This window comes from Protopterus annectens, chromosome 8.part0 (genome assembly GCF_019279795.1).
Source record: "Protopterus annectens isolate FY-2018-M chromosome 8.part0, PAN1.0, whole genome shotgun sequence".
Taxonomy (NCBI): Eukaryota; Metazoa; Chordata; order Ceratodontiformes; family Protopteridae; genus Protopterus; species Protopterus annectens.
This window is the reverse complement of record NC_056741.1, coordinates 621,475,877-621,500,423: the sequence shown is the minus strand read 5'-3', so window position 1 is coordinate 621,500,423 and position 24,547 is coordinate 621,475,877. Positions and strand designations below refer to the sequence as shown.

Sequence of the window (24,547 nt, the reverse complement as noted above, 5' to 3'; positions counted from 1 at the left end):
ACTACTCGTATCATCACAGGCTCAGTGACAATAAATGTAAAATGATTACTCACACAAATTTAAATAAGGAAGAAATCATACTGTTAAGAGAGATATGTAATATAACTGACTTAAGAGTTATGATATCAGACAAAGGAGGAGGACTAGTAGTCATATAGAATCCGATGAAGGGCAGTTACAGGTATATCAATATACCTTCTTCGATTATAGCTGAACCAAGCTTTATGGAACCTTGGACCAAGCATGGATTCCCCAATCCGGCTACATCATCATGTATTAACCACATATTTTTGGGTTGGAACACCTAGTGCACTTTGTTTATGTTCTTGATGTGATCCCATGGTTATGATTATACTAACAATATTATGTGTTTTCTCATACCAGTTACATTCATGATACTCAGTATAATATGTTGTGGGCATTTTATAATACTTTTTCTAAATATTCTTTCTCATTATTACATGAAATTTATACAAATGTTATATTTGTTATCTAATGTTAAGCCATGTTCACATGCTTAATTATGCAGTATAGCTATGTATATTTTTTAGTATTAAGCCATGATTGCATTTACTATTGGCCATTACAGCAGTGTATATATATTTTTTGTGCTCTTCCTCTTTAAGCACACATTGGTTGCATTTTCCACTTGTCTCCCAGGTGGGGTGTGTCTATAAATGAATGGTATTTTGTGTGAAATGTTCATACACTGAAGAAGGCATTGGTTGCCGAAACCGGTCTGTCTTACTAATAAAGGGCTGTTTTCAGCCAGTTATATGCAATAGATCTAGTATTTTTATTTTTATTTTGTGACTTCTGTCCCCATATTTGCAAACATCATACCAGCATTTTGTGAGATAGAATATGTTCTAAATTGTCCTTTCTTTGGAAATTGGACATATTATGGTCGTTACCTGGATTATATCATTTTTTGGAAAGGTAACTAAGTAGAATTGGAAAGATTGCTAAAATATATTAATGAGACTACAAATTTCCTAGAATTTACTACTGCTAAGGACATGGAGCAAGTGAGCTACTTGGACATTTCTATTCTCAAAGACAGGCAAGGAAAGGGAATTCATTCTACAATTTACAAGAAACCCCCTTCGAATAGTTTACTGCATTTTGACAGCTGGCACCCTCTGCATCAAAAAAAGTCCCTTGTCAAGGGTCAGACTGGCCAGAATGATCACAGAAAATGAAGAATTTCCAAAACAAATTGACATTTTAAAAAATATTTTAATCAGGAGAGGATACCCTTTAAACTTTTTGAATGAAATTTTTTCAGGAAGTCACCAATAAGATAAATAGTGGACAGTATTTTCCTCCTCTAGGTACAGCAGCACATACCTTAAATGCGAGTAACCATACACAAGAGAGGCAAGAATACAATAAAGCTATTGTTTTAACTTACAACAATCAGTTTACAGGACTGAGAGACATTATTTGTCGTAACTGGAACACATTTGGTATTGATAAAGAATTTACCAACATTGTGGGAGCAGTTCCAAAAATTGTATATAGGAAGAACACCAATATAAAAACCTTGCTAGAAAGAGGCAGTGACACAGGATTAAAGGGAGCCTGTTTATATGTGGATATTGCTCCCAGTGTAAACATATGTAGGAAACAGACACTATTTTTATTCCTAACATTGGTAGATACACTCTGTACAAGAAGTTTAACTGTAATAGCAAGGTAGTTTAACTGTAATAGCAAGGTGGTGGTTTACTTAGCTCTATGCACAGAATGTCCATGTTTCTACATAGGAAAAACTGTCAGTGCAATTAGAACTAGAGTATAGCTGCACTATCGAGACATTCAAAATAAAGACAACAAAAATGTCTTAGCTACACATGTTTCTAACAATGAACGGCATGGCTTTAAATTCATTATTATTGATCAGTAACTTTGGGGGACAGAGGGGGACCACTCAATGATTATTTTGAGTGCAAGGAACTAAAATGGCAGCTTAAAACAAATGCAGGCACACATCCCAGGTTTAAATAGCTTCATGTCCATCAGCTCTATTCTTAGACTAAAAGCTGAATTTTTTATGACTTGAACAATGTTGCAATAAGACTTATTTATATATATTTTAACATTAACCTAATACTTTTTTATCAGGGCTTTAGTGTGTTGTAGTTTAGTGTATGTAATATGGTATGAATAGATGATCAGAAATATTTATTGCAACTTTAAAGTTTTTTATTTAATGTCTTTTTAAGAGGTACTTGGTGACATAATGACTCTATTAGTGAATAATGGAGTATAAAAAGGCTGGGTAGTGTGACTGCGGTGTATTCTGATGAAGTTTCTCATTTACTGAAATTAAAGCGCTAAATAAACTCTTCGTGGATTGTATTCTGGGTTCCTGTTTGTCTCCTTATCAGTTTGTGTGGAATTTTGAAGTGGTACTATGTAAACACTTCCAAGTAAAGATCCTAAACCATCTAGGTTTTTTTGCATATTTGGGAGATAATACATATATCCACCCACTCTCTCTTTGTGAATTGCTTATCCAATCTCTCTTCCTTTCTAAGCTCCTCTGATTGATTCTTATAATTATTATGCAGTATTTTATATGCTTTTCTAATTATTCCTTTTTAATGGCAGCTTTTGTTCTAGATTCTGTTAAAAACTGTACCAGTGCTGGTCTTTTATTTAGGAACCCCCTATTTCTTTCTCTGTCTATACTCTGATATCGGTCCTTGATAAGGAAGGCAGTCTCTACCCTGCAGTCCAAATAAATTCTTGCCCTGTTGCCATTCTATTACCTTTACCTTTCTAGTTATTTACTCCCAATACCGTGGTTCCTTTGCCAGTTTTCTGCAATAAATTCCAGCTCCTCATGCCTGTTATCTGTATCACTGACCGCAGTCATCCCTATTGGCAAAATCTTTCTTCTCCATTCTCATGCTGGTTTGGTTCTTAGAATACACCCTGCTATTTTATGAATATAATACTCTGTATGATTTTGGTTGTTCTCCCTAAAAGCCTGCATACAAAATCCAAATCTCTTCTTACTTCTTGAGTTTCCTCCCTGTGTCAGCATCATTCCTTTCCACTTTGAGTTATAGTTTTCTGCTTGTGCTATGTATGATGGCCTTAACTGTGTTGCTCTAAAATACTCCCTCAAATTAGGTAGTACTAGTCCACCTTGTTCTATTGGTAAAATCAGCTTATCCCACTTGACCCTTGCTGTTTTCCCTTCCCAGATAAAATCCTTCAACTCTTTGTTTAATTGCTATCCACAACTTCTCCTCCGGTTGATAAAAATATGCCTGACCTGTGAATAAGACCAAAGGGACTAAAAACATTTTTATGGCTTGTATCTTAGTATCCTTATCGATAGTTGTTCTAATTTATTGATCAGTGTTTTGTGTATGACCCTGTGAAATGCTGGTGTTAAGTCTATATGTAGTACATCATGTTAGAACATCATGTTACAGGTGGTAATAAATCTATTTTCAACAGAAGTGTGCTGATGTATGGTTTCATGTACCACCAGGTTTAACATGTGCAAGTCTCCATTCTTAAGAATCTCCCCATATGTATACAACCTAGTTAATAATAGATATAATGGTACTATAAGTTCTAGTTGAAGTGTTCTCAGGTCATTATTACTAATTCTGTCTCCTCCCTGTGTTTTGTTTGGATCCAGTTTGCATATTTTTTTTTCAATATAATCTAATTTGATTCCAGTGTCTGAGGTTACCTGGATGTCACTAGAACAACTTATTACCCCCTTTGTGGAGCCAAACTGTTTTGCTTCATAATGATGCCAGTGTAAGGAATGATTTTGAAGGCATTGCCTTGGTCAAGATATGCAGTGTATACTGCATGGCCACCATCTATGGCCTCTGTAACCCTTGGAAAAAGTTTTCCAAATTTAGTATACAGGATATGCTGCTCAAAAACATGAGAATTTACCAAGTAGACTGCAAGCGTGTGCTACTAGAAAGAGAATGAAGGAGATGTGTACTGTTATTAATGAGAAGGGATACAGGAATAAAGGTTAAAGAAGATGAAAAAGAATGGCTAGGAAGGAAGGTATATAATGGTAAAAGGAACTTGTCAAGGAAGAATAATCACTCTGCCTACACATTGCATCCCACCTAGGTCTAAAATGCAGGCTGTAAAGCAGACAATTGGAGATGTAATAGCTTTCCAGCAAGGAAGTCCGATAGTGACTTGAGACTGGAACACAATATGTTATAAAAACGTAACTGGGGAAAAGGTATTGCTAGAAGGCAATGTGTGGAGAAATATGTGAGTGTATATGTGTTGAAAGATGACATCTAAGTAAATTTTAAAAAGCACTGAATTCATTTAGTTTTCTAGAAAATAAAACATGGGCTCTGTGACGGTCCCTACTCTAGGCCAATAATCAAGGAGCCTTAATCCTCACCACTGACACACCGGTAAGGCACAGTATTTTCAGATGCAGCTCTCTTCACCAAGCATTTTCCTTAAGAGCACACAATGAGCACACTCCAGACCTGCGGCTGGACTGTGTGCGTCTCTCTCCAGGCCCCAAACAAGACTCTACACTGACTACTTTGGAGCTGTGTGTCCCTGTTCCAAGTAGCTGACACACACAGACACACACAGACACACACACACACACACACACTCTCTCTCTCTTAGATATCTGATTTTCACACACACACACACACACACACACACACACACACACACACACACACACACACACACACGGGAAAGGCTGACACAGATTTACCAGCATTGCCACCTCTGCATGAACTATAAGGTAATTACGCTGCCACCAGTTAGCTACTCTAAGGCTGTTACAGTGGTACCCAATTATAACGAGTAAAATTAATACTAACACAAACAGTAGAGTTTGACCAATGCAGCAAGGCTTGCAAGAGTGGCCACAGTGTCACCAAAATAAGCATAACTACTCTTAAGATGTTAAAAGTATCTCTAAAAGAACAGCCACAATGTAAGAAATAGAACACATGAGAATACTGAATATAGAGTTACAGTAAACACCAGAGTTTTTCACAGGAGATATAAAAAGTAACACAGTTGGATAGATTCACACAGATGCAGAAAAAATAGTACTTAACTAATCTCACTATATTTCCTGACTGACTAAAGAATGACTGTTCCCTAATTAAGTTAGTTACTACAACAAGGCAAGATGATGAGTTGCTTGCTACAGCAAGGCAAAATGAGGTGTGTGGTTGCATGAGATCTTTCCTGTCAAGTTCTAGAAGGCAAAGTGCTGCTGTGAGAGGTCTGTCATAGCTCTCACTAATATCTAAAGAATTATTTCAGTGCTGGTTATAGAATGACATTTCATCGGGTCAGCTGACTGTGGTACAATACACAGCCAGAGGTTTGCTAAGAAACGAGAGCTATAAATCAATTTCAAAAGCTTCCACCCTTCCATCGTAGCAATTAGTTCACTCCTAAGGACAATACAGTAAGATTCCTAGTCCTGGTTTTCCCAGGCATTTTTGTCTATGGCTGCAATCAGAACTGTAACATAAAACCTTTATGACCTAAGCAACCCATTTAATTTTCAACCTATTTTTCAAAATTAGCTGGACTGAGATTAACGTCTTCCCTTCCAGAATTCTCTGTTATAACTGATTAAATGTATGCATTTTAATAATACTGTCTGACATGCATGTGTACATCTCTTTTCTGTCAAGCAGGACCCACTGTTGATGCATTTTTAACACAAGCAACTTTACAAATACATGTTTAACACAAGTATCTGTGCAAATCAGTGTGATAGTCAAATGACATAAAATTCTTTACAAAACTCCAGCTAGCTATGCTGGCATATGCTACATATGCACTGCCCTGCTCTCTGTGACACAGATGGCACTACTCATATCATCACAGGCTCAATTAATAAGTGCTATGTATTAAAAATAACATTTGCATTTAGTATAGGAAATGGACCATACATCACTGTAAAATTATACTGAAAGAAGAGGATAGGTCATGTAATGAAATACACTGGAGTTTTCCAATGCACCTTTGAGAAAAATGGAATTTAAAAACTGGGGAGATCAAGAAATTCATGAGGACACACAGCTGCATTACTGTGGAACATGTTTTGGTTTGAGACCCCTGTAACATAAAATTAGAATTTTCTGTGATAAAGCAAGGGAAATAAAGATAAACTATCAAAGTAAAGTAAATATTTAGAAGCAATATGAAAAATGGAGTTACAGAAACACAAAAGATTACTTGGAGAATACCAATGAATGTAAAGCAAAGGTTGTGAGATAGCACTGTAGTACAAAGATTGATGAAAAAAAAAGTAGACTGATCACTAAGATTAGAAATCAGAATGCAGGGAAATGAAGTAAAACCAAAAGAGTGTGAGTTTTATATAAGCATAGCACAGATGTAGAATCACAGCTGAAAGAAATGAAAACCTGTTTGAACTACAAGTACCCAAACTAGAAGGCGACAATAAATGATGATGGACATGATACAGGAGGAAGAACTCTTGCTATTAAAGGCAAGAAATTATGCAAATAGATGGGCATCCAGTAGAAGCATAAAAAAAGAAATATTTAGTAGTTAGGATCTGGAATGAAATGGTCAACAATTTTCTCTATTGGGGATGAGGCTCCCTCTTGAAGACAGGCAATATTATAGCAATAACCCATGCCTGGGTGTGGGTAATGCTGGATTTACCCATGGTTGGTGTGGTTTGGTCATGAGGGTGAAGCCCGAGTGGCCAAACAAAGCCAACAGTGGGTAAATCCAGCACTACCCACACACAGGCGTGGGTTATTGCTATTATACAATGACATTATTTAAGAAAAAAAAATTATTACTTTTCTTAAATAATGGCATTGTATAATTCCTCCTTGCTACCCTTCCACAGCTGTCTGGTATTCTGCGGTAGTTCTGATGTACTGCACATGTGTATACTTACGCAGTACATCAGAGCTGTGGGCAAAAGCAATGGAGAAAGCAAGATCTCTGTTGCTTTTTACAACCTGTCTCGCTATGTTAAACGAGTTTAACATAGCGAGACAGCTTTCAAAAAAGCAACGGAAAATCTCCGGTGCTTTTTTTAAAGCTGTCTCGGTAGGTTAAACCCATTTAACATAGTGAGACAGTTTTGAAAAAAGCAGCGGAGAAAGCAAGATCTCCGTTGCTTTTTAAAGTGTCTCGCTATGTTAAATGGGTTTAACATAGCGAGACAGGTTGTAAAAAGCAACGGAGATCTTGCGTTCTCTGTTGCTGTAAAAAAAAAAAAAAAAAAGGTTATACTAATGGAAAAAGTCCGGGCGATGGGACCTTTTTCCATTACTATAACTTTGATTTACAATGTGCACGCTGACTAATCAGCATGCACATTTTGGAATATTAATGGGGGGGGGGGGGAGTCGTATAATGGTAGTCAAACCAAAGGAGAGAGAGGATCTGACACACCTCAAGCCTTAAAAACACATTTCTGTACTGCAAGGCTTTTATGAAAGTATTAGATTGGCAAGACTTCAGCAAAAGTAATAGAAATAGACCAGTGTAGATTTATAGACAGCAAACAGAAGTTTATTAAATAGGAAAGAAATGATTCAGGAGATGGCATGTTGAGTGGTAGCTGCACCCAGCCTGGTTTCTTGTCACCCTGAGACATACTGGCAGGGTGGATTACTTTAGTTCATATATTATTGCTTGAAGCCAAGCTTTGAGAAATAAATGGTCTGAACTCCAGAGGGAATTTGCGACATCAATTTTTTGAGTCAGACTTTTTGGCTTTTCAGACCCACATCTGTTGGAATTGGAGTAGTATTTGATCTAGTGTTCCTTCTTTATCTTACTTGTTTTACTCTCTCCCTTTTTTGTGCCCCTTAACAGACACTGAATGTACTAATGAAGAATGGGGGAGAAGTGCAGCTGACTCCAGTCCGAGTCCTGGACACTGACACTATTACACAAGTTAAAGAAAAGATCCTAGATCAGATCTACAAAGGAGTACCATTTTCCCAGCGAACTTGTGTAGATGCACTGAATCTTGGTAAGTAGGAAGTTGCAAAGTATGTCAAAAAGACTATGAATATGAAAACAAACACATCAGCTGTGTACTGTACTCATATACAGAGATGCAGTATGAGAGTAGTTGTGACTGTTCTAAAACATTAAACTGTTTTTCTTAGGATGGTATAGTATTTTTATTAAGCCATAATAACATCAGAGACCCAGGGAAAGGAAGCTAAGCAAGTTATGCTTGAATTCCATTTAAAATTAGACCTTAATATATTCAGTGTTCTGAAGTAGCAGAATGAAAGAGTGCTAGATTCCTTTTGTTTACTTTTATCACTGTGCTATGTTTCAGATTCAGAGTTAAGGAGACATGTGAAGTAACAGGCTACTTGAAGCAAACATTTCTTTCTTATCAGTAGCACTTTTTCTACATTTGAGGCCACCTCACAAGGATCTGCTGTAGCCTTTGCTCTGTATTACTTTTCCAGTGAGCATATTCTAAATATATATGTGAATCTGAACAAGTCAAATGCCCTTTTTAATAATGACCTAATGTGAAACAATGTAGTATACTTCCTAGTTTTCTTCCCCATTTGGACAAAAAAAAAAAAAGTTAAGTTTAGTCAATTGTTCGTCTTTTTACAAAATGCATGGAAGTGTGTCAGATGACCATTAAGTACCTTTCCATATGATTTTTTTCATTTGTGCCGCACTTTCAACAGTAAGCATAGATGCACTGATTTTTGCCACACCTTCTTCCGGAGTGTGGGTATTTTGGATATTTGTACTATAACATTGTACATTTTAGTAACGGTCTTCAGAAAAACAGTACTAGATATATCTGGTGTCTTGAGACTGCTTTTTACAAGGATGGTCCTTCAGAGCACCTTGACTGAAGAATTAGATCTTCTGTACATCGGTGTTATGAAGTCTTCATAATGTTGCTTGTCGGGATTCCGTCCTGCAAGGCTGTACATGCGTTAGAAGATTCAGTGAGTAATATGCAGTGTAACTGTGACATAATCTGCACTTACAGTAGACCTTCACATAAGAAAGGGTTAGAGAGGTTTGCAGTAGGTGCCATTAAATACTGTCCTTTTTGCCTTGAGATTCCCTGGCTACTTAATGAACGTTGGTAATCTTCAGTACTCCGTCAGTAAGGATAGTGACAAATCACATAACTAGCTTTGTGCAGAAATTACCAGATGGGTTATTGGATACTTCCTTCATAAACAAATACTGGCATGCAACAGCTCAGCAGTAAACAATTGGCCACTGTAGGCAATATTGCGGGAAAATGCTTAAGGTTCAATATGAATACTAGTTCTTCAGGTGGCTCATAATAATACACAAGACTCTTATTTTGAAGTTTCAGTACTAAATTCCTAGGTTCATCGGTAGTTACTGAGCATGCTGTCCAGGAGAACAATGAGGAGCCTAGCCCAGTTTCTCAAGTGCCTTAAAGCAATATCTGGTTAATTGATGTGCTCAGTGTCATACACAGACAATTGGAAGTTGAGAGGAATCGGACTTTAGACCACAGAAAGCCTTTATCCTCTGTACAGCCAGACAAGTTTAAGCATCTAATGTGAGAACAGAATCCCCACAATTTTTTGATCTTCCTGTTGAGCCACTGACACTGTTGTAACATCGGACTTACTGCATGGCACAGAGAGATAAAGCATGAACTGATGAGCCAGTGGTACATGTTGAAATGGCAAACCCTTAAATTGGAAAGAGCAGGCTGGCAGGCTTAGACCTGAGTCACTAATGCTGACTCATCTGTACTTGGGGAAGGGAGGGAGGTGATCTCTCTAGGAGTGTGCCTTCTGGAGGTCAGTCACTTTGTCAAGAAGATTACAGGGTGTGCACAGTTCAGCACAAGATACTGCAAAAATACACACGTAAGCAAGAATTGAAGAGAAGACCTTAATGACCATTTCATGCTACAAACAAACCTAAGAAGAGCTTGTTGGGTTAGGTGTGTACAGAAGAATCTTTTGCTAGCCAGAGATGACTGCCATGAAGCACCTACGTCTTAAATATTCCTCCATCATAGGTTTAACAGGGGAACAGGTGGACTCAACAGAGTGCTGTAGTGGCTACATGGTCAGATTGGTGGATAGAGCAGAGAATACTTTTTGTGGCTGTACTTTTAAAACTGATATTTCAAAGTACTTTTTAGGTTTGGTTGAAATACTTTTTGGCATTGTGCATATTTTTGTACTATTTTTCACTCTGTAGCCATCAGGGAATCCTTGTGCCCCATTTTGTTCTTTAGGTCTACTGCCCCCACAGACTTGCTTCTATAATGGTTAAGGCCGATGAGATCAGAGTGTCCTGACTCCTCTTCGTAGTGCTCCCAGTATTTTTCTTTAATCTCAGTTATTTGCACATACATGTTAAGACCCTGCGCAGGATGCTCAGTGGGTGGACAGAGCCAATCCGCTCCCAACTTTTGCAAGGAGCTGACATCAGCAAGCTGCCCTGCCCACACCACAGAAAGCACTCTGCAACAGTGTCTGCCAGAGAGGACAAACCACTTAATGTGCCCTCTCGCATGAGCCTACTTCCCAAAGGATGGGCATGCCAGTCTGTCTTTCTCCTGCCAGTGACTACTGAGTCGCTAATCAAACTTGGGTTGCTTGGGCCCTAGTCAGGTCTTTATCCCTCTATATCATGTTACAGGCATTATATACATTTTTTCAATCTTTCATCTTGTATGTAAGACCGCGTATCCATTAACATGGCTAATAATTGGTGTGTTGTCTGTACCATTTGAATAAATCTTTAAATCATTAAATATGCTTAAAGTTTGCCTTCATGTTATGGATGTGATCATTTCATCAATCTCATGTCTAGAAAGCTTGCATACATGACATAAGAGGTCCTAATCTGTTTATTAAATTACTTTTGGATTACATTAGCTGAAAAATGCTGTACTCGTATAAAATACTTTGTAGACTTGCTACAGTGAATTGTTGTCACTTCTGTCTGTATTTTACCTTTGCTTTGAAGTCCTGAACATTACCTTTTTGACAGAGAACTTATGAAGAGTGTTTGAGCAGAATTTCCTCCTCTTCCAAGATTAGAAGTATAATTTTAATTCTACAAGACTGAAACTGCCAATATAGTCATCTCTGAGATTCTGGTGATTAATTCTGCTTATATGATGACAAGAATGCAAAAAAAAAAAATTGTGGAAAAAGGTAATTCTATCTGTTTTGAGCTGCCACAAGGTCAGGACGAATTTCAGGCTAAGAGGAGCCATCTTAAAACTATTTGATAATTTGCTGAGTAAAAAGACAATGGGATAGCACAAAAAAATAGAGCTAGAAGATGGAAGCAGACATAAAAACCGAAGATTCACATGTATTCCTGAAATTACTGAGGGTGAATTGTTTGGATTTCATGAAAGATATTTTGTTGGAATGGTCTTGTCTCTGGAGAGAAATGATAGGAATTGAGTGAAGGCCATACGTTTTCTTTTCTCCCATAGTCATTCTGGGCAAATGTTTAGAGCCTTCTTGGCTGACTTCCACACACGTGAACTTGAAAGGATTATGTTATAAATGCAAGCCCTTAAAAAAGAATTAAAGGTGGCATAAACAAGTGTATGGTGTGGTCATGATTTTTTATCTGAAACATTGCAAAAGAAAGCAGCTTTTTGTTATGCAATGAAGCTGTGAAGGAGTGGGAATTTTTAAATGTAAATTGTTGTATCTGGCCTGCTTCAGAGTGAACCTCCTCGGGAGAGGAGTCATATTTTGTCCTTCTGATGATGCTCAGGCAAAGCTCTATTCCCTGTTTCACAAGGTACATGAGGGCTTGTCACAGATGGAAATATTGTAGAGGACAACTGTAGAAGAACTTCATGGTAAATGGGAAGGGGTAAAAACAATGTTTTCCTGGTCTTTAAGAAAAAGATATTAGGCTGAAGGCATCTATTGCAAAGAGTTGGAAAGGAAGCAAACTAAAGAAAGGTTCTTGTAAAGACTACAAAATTGTCAGTTAAAGCTGACCTGTGCTGCTGAATGTTGTACTTAAATGGCTTTTGAATGACCAAAAAATTTGGGTTTTGTGATTTACCTGAACTGAATGTAGGTGTATTTGTTTTACCAAAGCTCTGTAATTGCCTTTTAAAGAACAGAATGTTTAAGGTGCTGAGGGCATGGATTTCAATATAAGAACAGTTTCCCTGTATACAGAGTAGTATGTGCATGATTTTTGTGTCTGTCCTACCGAGTGTGCAAGGCCTTGTGTATATAATGGTGCTTTCCACTTAAGATGTTTTTATTCTAAAATAGTTTTTGTCTATATTAGTGATAGCTCTTAGGGGGAACACCCTCAACCTGCCTGTGTGGTCAAGCAGAGTTTTAGTTCGGTGAGGAAAAATAAATAAATAAAGAAGTGTCGTCTTGTTCCCGTAGCAGAAAACACAAAGACCAACTTGAGCTTTTGAACTGGCATGATTCCTTCATCAAGAGTTGAGTTACTGATGTTATATACAATGTTTAAATATTTACTTTTGCCTAGAAAGTGAAGTACATCATTTACTTTCAGTTGGCTAAAAAAAAAATCTTAGAAAAATGCTAGGGTAGAAAATATGCCGCTCATGCCATACCTCAGAGGCGCAGTGTGTGTGTGTGTGTGTGTGTGTGTGTGACACTGAAAGTGTAGAACAGGGTCAAGATTTGCTATAAAATCAAAGTTTGACATGTTACACTGGAACTTGTGTTCACTTAGTAGAGAAGGTAACACTTGGAGGGACTTGACTGTTCTGACGTTTAATGAGACAGTAAATCTCCAAAACAAGGTTATGGGTATGGAGATGAGTTAAATCCAGAGAGAATAAACATTTTTAATCTGTTAGTCTGTCTAAACAAGCAGTCTTTGTGAGACAGAAATTTTGGTTAACAGAAAATATGAATTAGCAATGGACTGCCAAGAGAATAAGATATAAGGTTAGAATGTATGGATAATACATGCAGTTAATACACTAAACATGCTGTGTTTCGCTAACTGAGAGAAAGAAGGAGAAAGAGAGAGAAAAGTGTTACTTGGTATAAGAGTCTGAAAAATTTAGTTCAGTGAGCTGAGGAAACATTTAAGTGAACGCTATAGGATTGGACTTGAAATACTCTGCAAAGTGTTAGGCAAAGTTAAAACAGTATGTTTAAATGTAAGAAGCATACTTGTTTGTCATTGTGAGTGTATGTTAAATGTGAAGTGAAGTTGTTGTGTGAGGCAACAAATAAGAATAATGGGTTTAGATTTTTTGAAGATTATACAAAATGTATTTCTCTTTGGCCTCCGTATTTAACTTCTGCTTAATGTAGCTAATGGCCAAATTAATAGCATCCATATCTAAAGAGGTACTTGTTTCCTATATTAAGCATTTGTTCAGATCGTTATTGCTTGCAGTCTCTCTTTGGGATGTCGTAAGTAGAAGTATCACCATCTTAAAAGCCATAAACTACTAGAAAAGACTGAAAGCACTGTCCCTTATAGACTGAGGGGAGGTGTGTGATCTCTCGAATCTCCACAATTCAAATAGCTGCACAAGTGCTAGAACTAGGGATTTAAATTTTCATCAGCAAATAAAACACTGGAGAGCAATGTTCCTTATGTGGCTCTTTCCACTTCTCTGGAATAGATTCCCGTTACAAATCATGAAGTGTGATATATTGTTTTCCATCAGAGGGGAATTGGATGATTGGATAGATGTTCACAAATTCACCCCTAGCTTGACTAATCTAGCAGGTCTTGAAAAAGGAGGTACAGTGTCTAGCAGTCCTTGATAAAGGAGGTACAGTGTAAAGGGGAGTGCTGGCAAGGTATAAATGGCAGCAAGGCTTACTTGCCCTGTGTTTCCTATGATTCCCATGATTTTAGAAGTTAGATGCAGATGTGACAGTAATCCAGAGTGGAGTGGGAGGGGGGCTCTGGGATGTAATGCATTAAATGTTCATTCAAAATCTCTGTTCTGTTAGGCAAGATTTTCACCTGCTTGGAAGTGTACTAAAGAAAATGTAAAATGTGGCAGTTTTTGACACTTTGTACATATTACCACTGAATATTTTTTATTTTAGTTTATAAGAAGTTTTATACAGCTCAGGATGCAAGAAGTGCCCTTCATGAAGTTGACAATAGTCAAAGTTAATGTAATGTACATACAGCACCTATTTCTAGCTTATATAAATAAAAGATAAAGGTTGAGGCCAGAGAATGAGGTACTCAATAGTGATCTGCTATATAATAAGCATTTAGTTTTGTTGTGGGGTATTAATGATTTGTCAAGTCCTGTAAAGACATCAAAGGTAATTTTGCATATACTGTTTGCATTACTGCAAGAAAAGGATTTGAATGGTGTTGGGTGTTTGAAACTAGGAAATCTTGGGTATAAATTATTGTTTTCATTATATCCATTGAGACTAAGTAGGGGTGTTGCTATCCTAATTCTAAAAATAAGGCTTTTTGAGCTATTAGAAGCACAAAAAATATATGTAGATTTGTGTTAGTAAGAGGGAAGCTATGTGAGGTATTATGCATGGTTATGAATCTGTATATCCCACTGGGACTGCTGTAAGCTTTTATAGCAAAGGAGGGGTTAGTGTTCTGGACTGTAGACTGGAAATGCAACTTTTTGTTTAGGTAAGATGCAAACTGGTCTTAGGGCTCACAGAGCAACTGTGTTAGGGTGATTTATTTGTAAATGTGTTGCACATGAAGGATGATGCATGTGCATGAGACATTAAGGTTTCTTAGAAATACTTGTACATACTTCTCAAACGGGTACAAATTATATTCAAGAATCAACAAAGTGTTTAGCAAGGAGCATGTGTATCTTATTGAGAGTTTGCATACATCCTGTTTCTTTATCAGACCAATATCCATTGCTCATGAGAGGCTATGTTGACAAGGAAAGGGTCAAGAGAAATTGGAGGTAGCCTGTATGTTTGTCAAGGAGAACAATTTAAAAGCAGTTTGGAATTTTTAGACAGTAATGAGCTTTCTACACAGCAGGGGGGAGTCAGATATTAAATGTGTGGGACAGACTTAAGGAAGCTCTAATGAATTTTGTAAATAAGAAAAGATTAATTAAAAAGTGACTGGGTTATATCCAAAGGTACTGAATCTACAGGAAGAATGATCAATAAGAAGAAGGGGGCTGAACTCAAGTGCTAGAATTTCAGGCGAATGCAAGTAAAATGCTGGATACACAAGGTAGGCCAAGCTAAGCAGGCTGTTATAACGTTGGGTATTGAATTAACACCTAAAACACAAAACCATTTAGTTCTAAAGTGTAAGACAACAGGAAGTGGAGAGATAAATATACAAGATTATAGATCAAAGGACAGGGAGGATTCATGAGAACCCTGGAGATAAATTGGGAAGTTTTGTTTAGTTTAACGAGCAATTCTGTGATGCAGTGATGGATTGGGAAGGAAAGACAAATGAAGTAAGGGATTTCTTGAGCAAGCTGCCATTAAAAAGTTTAGACCAGAATCATGGGAGCTGTTTGCAAAAAGTTCCATAGGGTGAGGTGGAAACACTATGAAAGAATCAAAAAGGGGTAAAACACTAGGATCAGATGATGGCTTACTGTTAAACATATGTAATGACAGATTTATTAAAGACAGATTTATTAAGAGCTTCACTAAATTAGATAATTGTGTTGGTAACTGGAAAGACCCAAAGATGAAGCAACAAAAACTGTCTTAATGGTTATTCGTAAACTAGTCAAGAGCTTGTATTTTTTTTTTTTGTTTTTATTTTACATTGTTGGGATTCTTTTGCTCCCCTGCTTCATACTGACAGCCTTTCTCAGTGCTTCATGTCTATCATTGGGTCTTTCAGTCTCTCAAATGTACCCCCCCCCCCGATTACATCTATAATTTTTACCAGGGCTAACACAGAACTTAAGGATGTCTTGGGTGGAGCTGTCTATTATGTGTTTTTTTGGGGGGGGGGTCCTTTTAATGTCTTCACTGGTTTCCCTGCCCTCCTGAGCTTGTGTGGTCATGTCATGGGGGTAAATATGCACTGGGAACATGGCAGTTGCCATTCTTCAAAGCCTGGGATTTACCATCAACTTCAAGAAGTCATCACTGGATCCAGCCCAATATCTCATATTTCTGGTCTGCAGATTCCATATCCTGAGCATGGCAGTGTCTCTCCCACCTTCCAAGGCACAAGAGATCTCAGTAATCTTTGCAGAGACACTCCACCTATGTCAGATCTCTGCCAGACAGTTCCTCAGAATCTTGGGGCTAATGGCATCTGCCATTCCAATGCTCCCTCTAAGCAAGGCTTCACATGAGGAAACTTCTGTGATTCCTCAAATCAGTATGGTCTCAACATGCTCACCCTATAGAACACACAATTTCTCTACTCCCATGTCTCAAGAAGGAGCTTCAGTGGTGGATTTCACAACTGTCTCTAAATCCAAGTCTCCCCATTCACTGTCTGCTGCTAACTCAGGTCATATTCACAGATGCATCAGACACTGGTTGGGGGACAGCCTTAGACCTCCACACGACTTAGAGAATGGTCTCCCTTCCAAAGGAAGGATCACATAAATGTGAGAGAAATGTGGACATTAATTTCTGCCCTTCAACCCTTCAAGTCACTTTTCAAACCAGAGAGTTTGTGTACACACAGAAAATATGACAGTCTTGTTGTGTATAACAAACAGGGGGGTACCAGATCTTATCCCCTGTGCAGACTAGCCATGCAGGTCTGGGATCTGGCTCACCACCTCAATGTATCCCTCCAGGCAGTGTACATCCCTTCCAGCCAGAATATGGTGTTGGACACCCTAAGCAGATCCAGAACACAAACCAGCGAATGGATGCTTCACAGGGATGTGTTTCTGGACATCATCCACCAGGGGGGTATTCCAGAGATAGACTTGTTTGCCTCCTCCATGAATAAACAGCTCCCTCAGTTTTGTGCCAGAGGATAGCATCCTCAGGTATAGGGAGTGGACACCCTTTCATTCTCCTGGAAGGCGAAATTCTTGTATGCTTTCCCTCCCCTTCCACCCATTCCAAACGTTCTGTTAAAAATCCAACAGGACAAGCCAGAAATCTTGCTGGTGACTCCTTATTGGCCAAGACTGCATTGTTCCCCCCTTCGCTTCCAGCTAGCCAAGGGCAATCACCACAAGTTACCACAGAGAGTGGACCTGCTAACACAGAACAGGGGATCACTCCTCCACCCATATTTGGAAACTTTTCGATTGACCCTGTGGGTAATAGAGCCCTGATCCCATTTAGACATATTTACTCTGAAGACATGCTTCAGATCCTGCAGCAGGGAAGGAAACCTACTGCTAGAAAATCTTACCTCTCCAAATAGACGAGGTTCTCCATCTTGTGTGTGAACAAGGACTCATTAAAGGCAAATCTGCCTATGGTCCTGAGCTATGTGTGTGAATTGCTTAATGCATGATTAGCATATTCTTCCATTAAAGCTCATTTATCAGCTATCTCTGCTTGTCTGCCACTAGCTCCTCCCTTTGCTTCCAGATTCGAAGCTAAACAATTCCTCAAAGGTGTCCTTCATATCAGACCTCCCAGGAGACCCATGGCTCAACCCTAGGACTTAAATTTTGTGCTAGAGAAATTGACTCAAGCACCCTTAGAACCTGCATCTTCTAGTTCACTCAAACACTGCACTTGGAAAATGGTTCTCCTGGTTGCTGTCACCTCTGGCAGGGGATTCTCAGTTACAAGCCCTTATGACTCCCCACCCCCTTGTTATTTTTCCACAAAGACAGGGTCTCCTTGCGGACCAATCCCTTTTTCATGCCAAAGGTTGCAATGAAGTATCCCTAAACCAGACAATTCACCTACCTGCTTTCTTCCCCTCCCCCAGAACAGTAGTGAGAGGATCCTGCACACCCTGGATGTACACAGACAGCTCAGGTTCTTCTTACATAAGACTAAATCCTTAAGGAAGACAGACCAATTATGTGCGTCTTTCCATCCCAGGGCATCCAAACAGACCATCTCCAATTGTCTGTCCAAATCTATTGCCTTTTGCTACACTCACCATGGTAAGGTTCTCCCTGGATCAATCAATGCTCACTCTGCCAGAACAGTATGTTCCTCAGGTTCCTAAACACCAACTCTGTACTAGAGGCTGCTATTTGGACTTCTGTCCACACCTTCACTAAACGCTATAAACTGGACTCCATCTCTTTATCCAGGTCAGGGTTTGCCAGGGCCATTCTCCATGGCTTCCTAGAAAATTCATCTGCCACTTCCTCCTCCCTTTCCTCATGAACTTTTGTACTCTCCCATATGTCAGGAATACTGCAGCAGAAGAATAGATGGACATAGATAAGTTGTATAAGAACTTACCAAAATGATAGGTGCCCTTCTCTTCTCCTTTGCTGTATTCCAAACCTCCCTCCATCCCACACTTACTGGCTTTTTTGAATGTACTGATCTTCATTCCCTTAGAGTGTCTCTGTGACTGGGGCTTCAAATCTGAGGGTGGTGTGTCATATGTCTGTTTTATGGCTGATGTCTGCTGATGGCCCACATCAGACATTCCCGCACCTTAGGCAGTAAAACACTTTGGTATACTGGTCGATGTTGGGTCATCGCCTTGGCAGGCCACTCCCTTATGTCAGGAATACTGCAAAAGAGAAGAGAAGGACATCTATCATTAGTTTAAGTTCTTACGCGGCTAATATGTCTTGCCCCCACCTTTGGGAAAGCTCAGCCAAGTTCCCACCCTAATCACCCTTAGACAACGCCATGCTTGTCCAATCATCAGCCTGTGCTGAGGGGGCACCAGTGCAACCTCCCTCTCGCTATCCAGCTCTTGCTCACCAGAACTGCTAATTAAACCAAGTTTGGCTGTGTCACAGTCAAGGCTTTGTCCCTCTATGCCACCCAAGTGGAACACAAACTAGGCAAGATCTTTTGCAAGTTATGCAGTATATACCAATATTTAATCATGTTTGTATGATTATACATTATTTACTGCATAGATTCCCAAGTGATTAGTTCATATCCTCCCCTCATTGATGTGAAGCAAACAGGTTTTGTACTAGGTATAACCATCCATGGTAACTCATTGAAAGCAAGTATTGTTAAGAGAAGATGATGACAAAATCAGACAGGCATTGTTGATTGCATGTATGGATGCAAAAACAGCAGACGTTTGACAAGATTTGTTGACAGTATTTATGTGAAATACTATGACTCAGACTTTCTTAAGAGGTAGGTGCATTGAATAAAATCCTTGTATTATAATACCTTAGCACAGATAAAGATAAGAAACAGACTTTCTAAAAGTTTTTAGTTGAGCAGATTTATTAGGGGTATTCTCTCTTCCTTTTTCTGCTTGCTGTTTGTCTTAACCCCTTGATGACTAGGTTGAAGCAGATACAGGTAAAGGGTTCAGCAGTATGTATTTACACTAAAGTTTGCACTATATGTGGCTGATTTGCTTCTTTATCATTCAAGAACTTTATCAGTATCGTAGAATTGCTGGATATAAGATAAGCACACAAAAGACAAGTCATAAAGATTCATCTCATTATGGGTTTTGTGAAGAGTTAACCCTTCCTGAGCAACTCCAGTCAGTTGTCTCTTTACGACTGAAGTTAACACACAGTTGAAGAGTTTTTGCTCATTAAACCTGGGGAGTATTCTAAATAAAGTAAAAGATATAAGTGCGATGTAGAAGAATGTTTGTCTAGATATCCATCCATCTAAAACCCCTTTTCCCGTTTTTACACATGGGTCCGCGGTGTCACTTAACAATGAGAATTATCTTGAGGCAAGGTTTACACTACTGCTCAGAATTCAGTTACTCTAGTAGGTTGTTTTGCCACTAGTATCATATATGTATCAGTTTGTCTCTCCTTAAATTAATTTTTACTAAATTAAGAATAGAGAAAAGGTATTACAAAGTTTGTACCTGGAGGGAAAAAATGTTGGGTGGCACAGAGCAAACAAAAGCGGGAGGGCTGTGAGTCCCTGACTTTAAAGATGCATCACAAGGCAGACAGGCTTAAAATGTTACAGGGGTTATTGGACCCAAAGCACCACCAGTCCTGATGTAAAACCAGCCCAATACAATAAACTGGGAGGGATGAGAAAGATACAAAATTTATTAATGGGCAGTTGTTAGAAAGAAAAAGTGCACATGGATTGATGTTGTGAAGCTATTATAATAAAGTTGTTTAAAAAAAATTATTGAAAAAGACAAAGGCATTGACTCGGAAGGTTTGTATGGGGTTAATATACTGGGATCAGTTGATGACAGGAGGAAAAGTAATGATGTGAAACTGAAGTATAAGTTGAAGACTTTGAAACATGATTGAAAGGGACAAATGACTTAAATGGGTTCTTTGGCAGATAGAAAACAGTTAAGAACTTCTAGGTATAAAGGAAGTTGTAAGTAAACTATATAAAATGTTAAAAGAAATAGGTGTCAAAAGGACAAATGCGTTTAGAATTATTTTGGAGGGGGATTAAATAACTACATTTACTCGTGCAGATTGTAAGAGTTTTCCTAGCCACCAGACTTACTTCAAAAGCAAGGATATGTAGATATTTTGGTTAGAAATGCCTCTTTAAAGTATTTTCACACTCCTACAAGACTGTATAGAACATTCCTAAGCATTTAACCTCTTTCTTAGAGATATGATACTGAGCTAGTAGGGGATTTTATACATACCTTTTGGTAATGTCCTAAATTAGAAGAATGTACAAGAGAAATAAAGCACTTGTGCAATGTTATTTTGCCTGGAAAAGCAGTAATCAGAGGATTACAACGAATGATTATTTTAGATATACTAGAGGGAGTAGTGAAAGAGACAAGGGCTTTGTTGAATTTATTTCTATTTGCAAAGGAAGCAATCACCAGAAAATGGAAAACTAAGAAAACTATGATAAAATAAGGCATCAAGAAAATTGTAAAGGAGAAAAACAAAACAGAGTGATTATCAGATGTCAAAATAAGAAGACAAAGTTGTTGACATGGATACCCTGGCCACCATAGGTAGAAAAGACACAAGTCATCAATAACAAGCACAGTTTAAATGGAGAACATTTATTTTGATAGCATAATTTTTGGTGAAAATGTCAGCTTCTGTTACTGTATTCAAGACACTAGTACTCTTCAGATGTACACTGTTAGTAATTGCTTTGCTTTGTGCCACGTAGGCAAAACAGCTTGCTTAAGCCTAAGTATGAGAGGGAAACGATGATGTGCTAAGTGCAGCAATGCACCACAAATCTGAGATTTTACAAAGAAAAAATAGGGATCTTTGGCTTTCTATCAAAAATATCTTCAAAAACAAAATCTAAGACATGGCAGGCAAGCATAGTAATAGCAATTTTGAGAATGAAGTAAAACCAAATTATGTTCTTGTCTGCTTATGAATTGGATTGTCAATACAAAGAAAAATGTTTCACCCTTTTATTTGTATCTCAAAAAGTGTTTATTGTAGGCTGTGAGAATTTCCATGTTCTTATTTGAGCCTTTTTTCACCGTGGCTATAGCGGTGAGTCGTTTTCAGAAAGAAATGGAAAAAAAGTTTTAATTACATCACTCATGCTCCAGTGTGACCTTGCTCCACAAATGCATATGAGTGATGTCTAAGGCAATCAGTCATGGACCTAAGAAAGTAAAAAAAAAGTAGTTGGGTAAATTTACTGTAACAGTATTTGATCATTTTGATCACTGCTGAAGTAGCCTAATATAATGGATTAATAGATCCATTACTGAAGGAAACGTTCCATCAATCTGGAAAATTTCACATATTATCCCCCTGCATAAAGGTGGTAACTCCAACGAATTGTCAAACTATAGACCTGTAGTCATATTATCTCCACTGGCAAAAATCATGGAGAAATGCATTCACAAACAACTGTTAAACTTCCTATTAGAAAACAGCTTATTAGCTAACTGACAACATGGTTTTAGACCATTTCATAGCACCACCTCTGCTCTTTTATCCTTCTCTGACCACATTAATAAATGTCGTAATAATGAGTTTATCCTCTGCCCTCTTTATTGATTTGTCGAAAGCATTCAACATGGTAAACCACCAGCTACTCATTAACATACTCAAAAACCTGTCACTAGATACATTGGCTATACAATGGTTCCAATCCTACCTAAACTGCAGGCAACAAGCTGTATTATGGGAGAACAACTTATCTTCTAACCTCCTGATTACCCTCGGTGTCCCTCAAGGCTCCATACTAGGACCACTCTTATTTTCTGTATTTATAAATGACCTACATTCTGCAATACCTCAAGCTACCTGTATCCAATATGCAGATGATTCAACATTAATATGCTCAGCCACCTCTCCATCAGATCTGCAGTCACTAACCCAAAACGTGTTTAATACAGTTGAGAAATGGCTTCTACACCGATGTCTTATCTTGAACCCCAAAAAAACAAAACTTCTACTATTTACTCCCACCCGTAGATCCTCCCCACTTAATTTTACTGTTACATCAAGTAATGGTACTATCATCTCTCCTGATCCTACTACAAAACTACTTGGGGTACTAATAGATAACAACCTTACCTTTGATTCCCATATAAACAGTACTATAAAAACAGTCAACCAGAAACTAGGTTTCCTCTATAGGATCAAACCCTTTCTGACCCCACTAGCCAGGTCCACTATTGCCCATACCCACTTAATCTCTACCCTACTTTATGCCTCCCCTATATATATATATATATATATATATATATATATATATATATATATATATATATATATATATATATACTAAACTATGTAAAAGCAACTTGAACAAGCTGGCCATCTCCTACAGTAATACCTACAGAACCCGTCATTGTCACAATCTTAAACAGCTAGGATGGTTAGAGCTGCCAAATTTTCTAACATTTAAATAACTAACAGTTGCCCACAAGATCCTGTATCAACCTACTAACACACCAATACCGACAAATCTTATCACCCCCTATAGCAACTTAAAGACTCTACGCTCATCTAATAAACAACTTGTGCAAATATGTAAAACTAACAGTTTGGCTGGTGACTCTCTGTTCTCTAATACTATTGGCAAAACCTGGAACTCCCTCCCCAGTGACCTAACCTCCCTTACCTCAATCACTCTATTTAAAAGCAAACTGAAACCATGCCTTAAAGCACAATGGTTATGCCCCTGTGCTAACCCTGACTAACTACCCCATTTATCAGTGGGTATTAATCATCTTATCTGCATGTGCTAGATACTTTTCTGTTACCCAAAAAAGTGTGTGTCTTTACAGTTCAGAAAGTTTACTTGTGATTTGATTTCTATGACTAACTATACCTGATGTGTACTAAATTTGTGAGTAAAATTCCAGTGTATGGTAAAAATCTGTAATGTACCTCAATTTTTGTAAAATCTCTCTTACTGTAAGTAATAATTTAAATGTGGAGCTTTTCTCCCCGGGCCTCTACTGAAAATGGGCATGTATCCAGTTGGACTAGCCCGGTCAACAAATGTAAAATAAATAAAAATAAATAAATAAAATATGTATGGGTTATGTCATGCATAGGATATAACAACTAGTCAGCTTCCAAAGATTTAAGGCACCTTCCACTCACCCAAATGGTCAGCTTGAGCTGAGCAAACTGAAAAGACAGGTTTGAGTGCCAACCCTTTAGAACTTTCCTGCCAACGAAGAGAGCACTCATAGGTAGGTACTAGGCTATTGGTCCTAGGGCCTATATAAGCCTAGCCAAAGGTACCCTGGCTTTCACCACCCAAGAAAATTATTTTCCTGTGCCACTGTCGAGCAGAGCCACAGAAGTGATCCCCGGGTGAATTTCCTATCTCCCATCCAATCATCAAGATTTTTCTTGAACAGTGCTAATAAGGAGCTTTGTTTGATATAGATAGGTAGTTTGTTCCAGAGTATGGGAAGTCTCTGGGACAGGAATCTATCCCTCCAGCATATTCTGTTTATTGTGGTGACAAGGTTTAGGTCCCTATAGCGTGTAGCTCGTAGGGATTGGGATTTCTTTAAGTGGAGCATGTCTAAAAGCTCTGGGTTTGACATAGCTTTGTGTGTTAGGCAGAGATCACCTCTGAGTAGGCGATATGCAACGGAGTAAAGCTGCAGTTTTTTGAGACGGTCTGCATAGGGCATCTCTTTGAGGCTGGTAATCCTCTTTGTGAGGTATTTCTGCGGCCTTTCCAGTTGTTCTAGATGTCTTGAGGTACATACCAAAAGGGGCATTGTACTCTGTAATGGCTCTAATGAGTGACGAGTAGAGGGGAACAGTGACCTCTTTTTTCCTGGATGAGAAACCTTTTGTGATGAGGTGTGCCACGTAGAAGGATTTCCTGACTACTGTGGTGATGTGATTATCAAAGGAGAGACTACTGTCCACCTGTGTCCCAAGGTCTCTTATCACACTTTCGGTGTTAAGTAGACTACCACCTATGTGGTAGTTCATGGGTACTGAGTTTTTACCAAAAGGAATTACAATGCACTTTTTGGCATTGAGCTTGAGGCCATGGCTTTGACACCAGGCATCTGTCTCAGCAAG

At 38.3% G+C, this 24,547-nt stretch overlaps 1 protein-coding gene across 1 annotated transcript in view; it reads left to right on the top strand.

Moving 5' to 3' along the window:
- The window catches only part of LOC122808326 (plexin-B3-like), a 2,760,797-nt gene that overhangs the window by 1,935,910 nt on the left and 800,340 nt on the right, over positions 1-24,547 (top strand). The window contains exon 24 of the mRNA XM_044079291.1: positions 7,864-8,023. Within this exon, the coding sequence (XP_043935226.1) occupies positions 7,864-8,023 (160 nt within the window). The remainder of the gene's footprint in view (positions 1-7,863; positions 8,024-24,547) is intronic.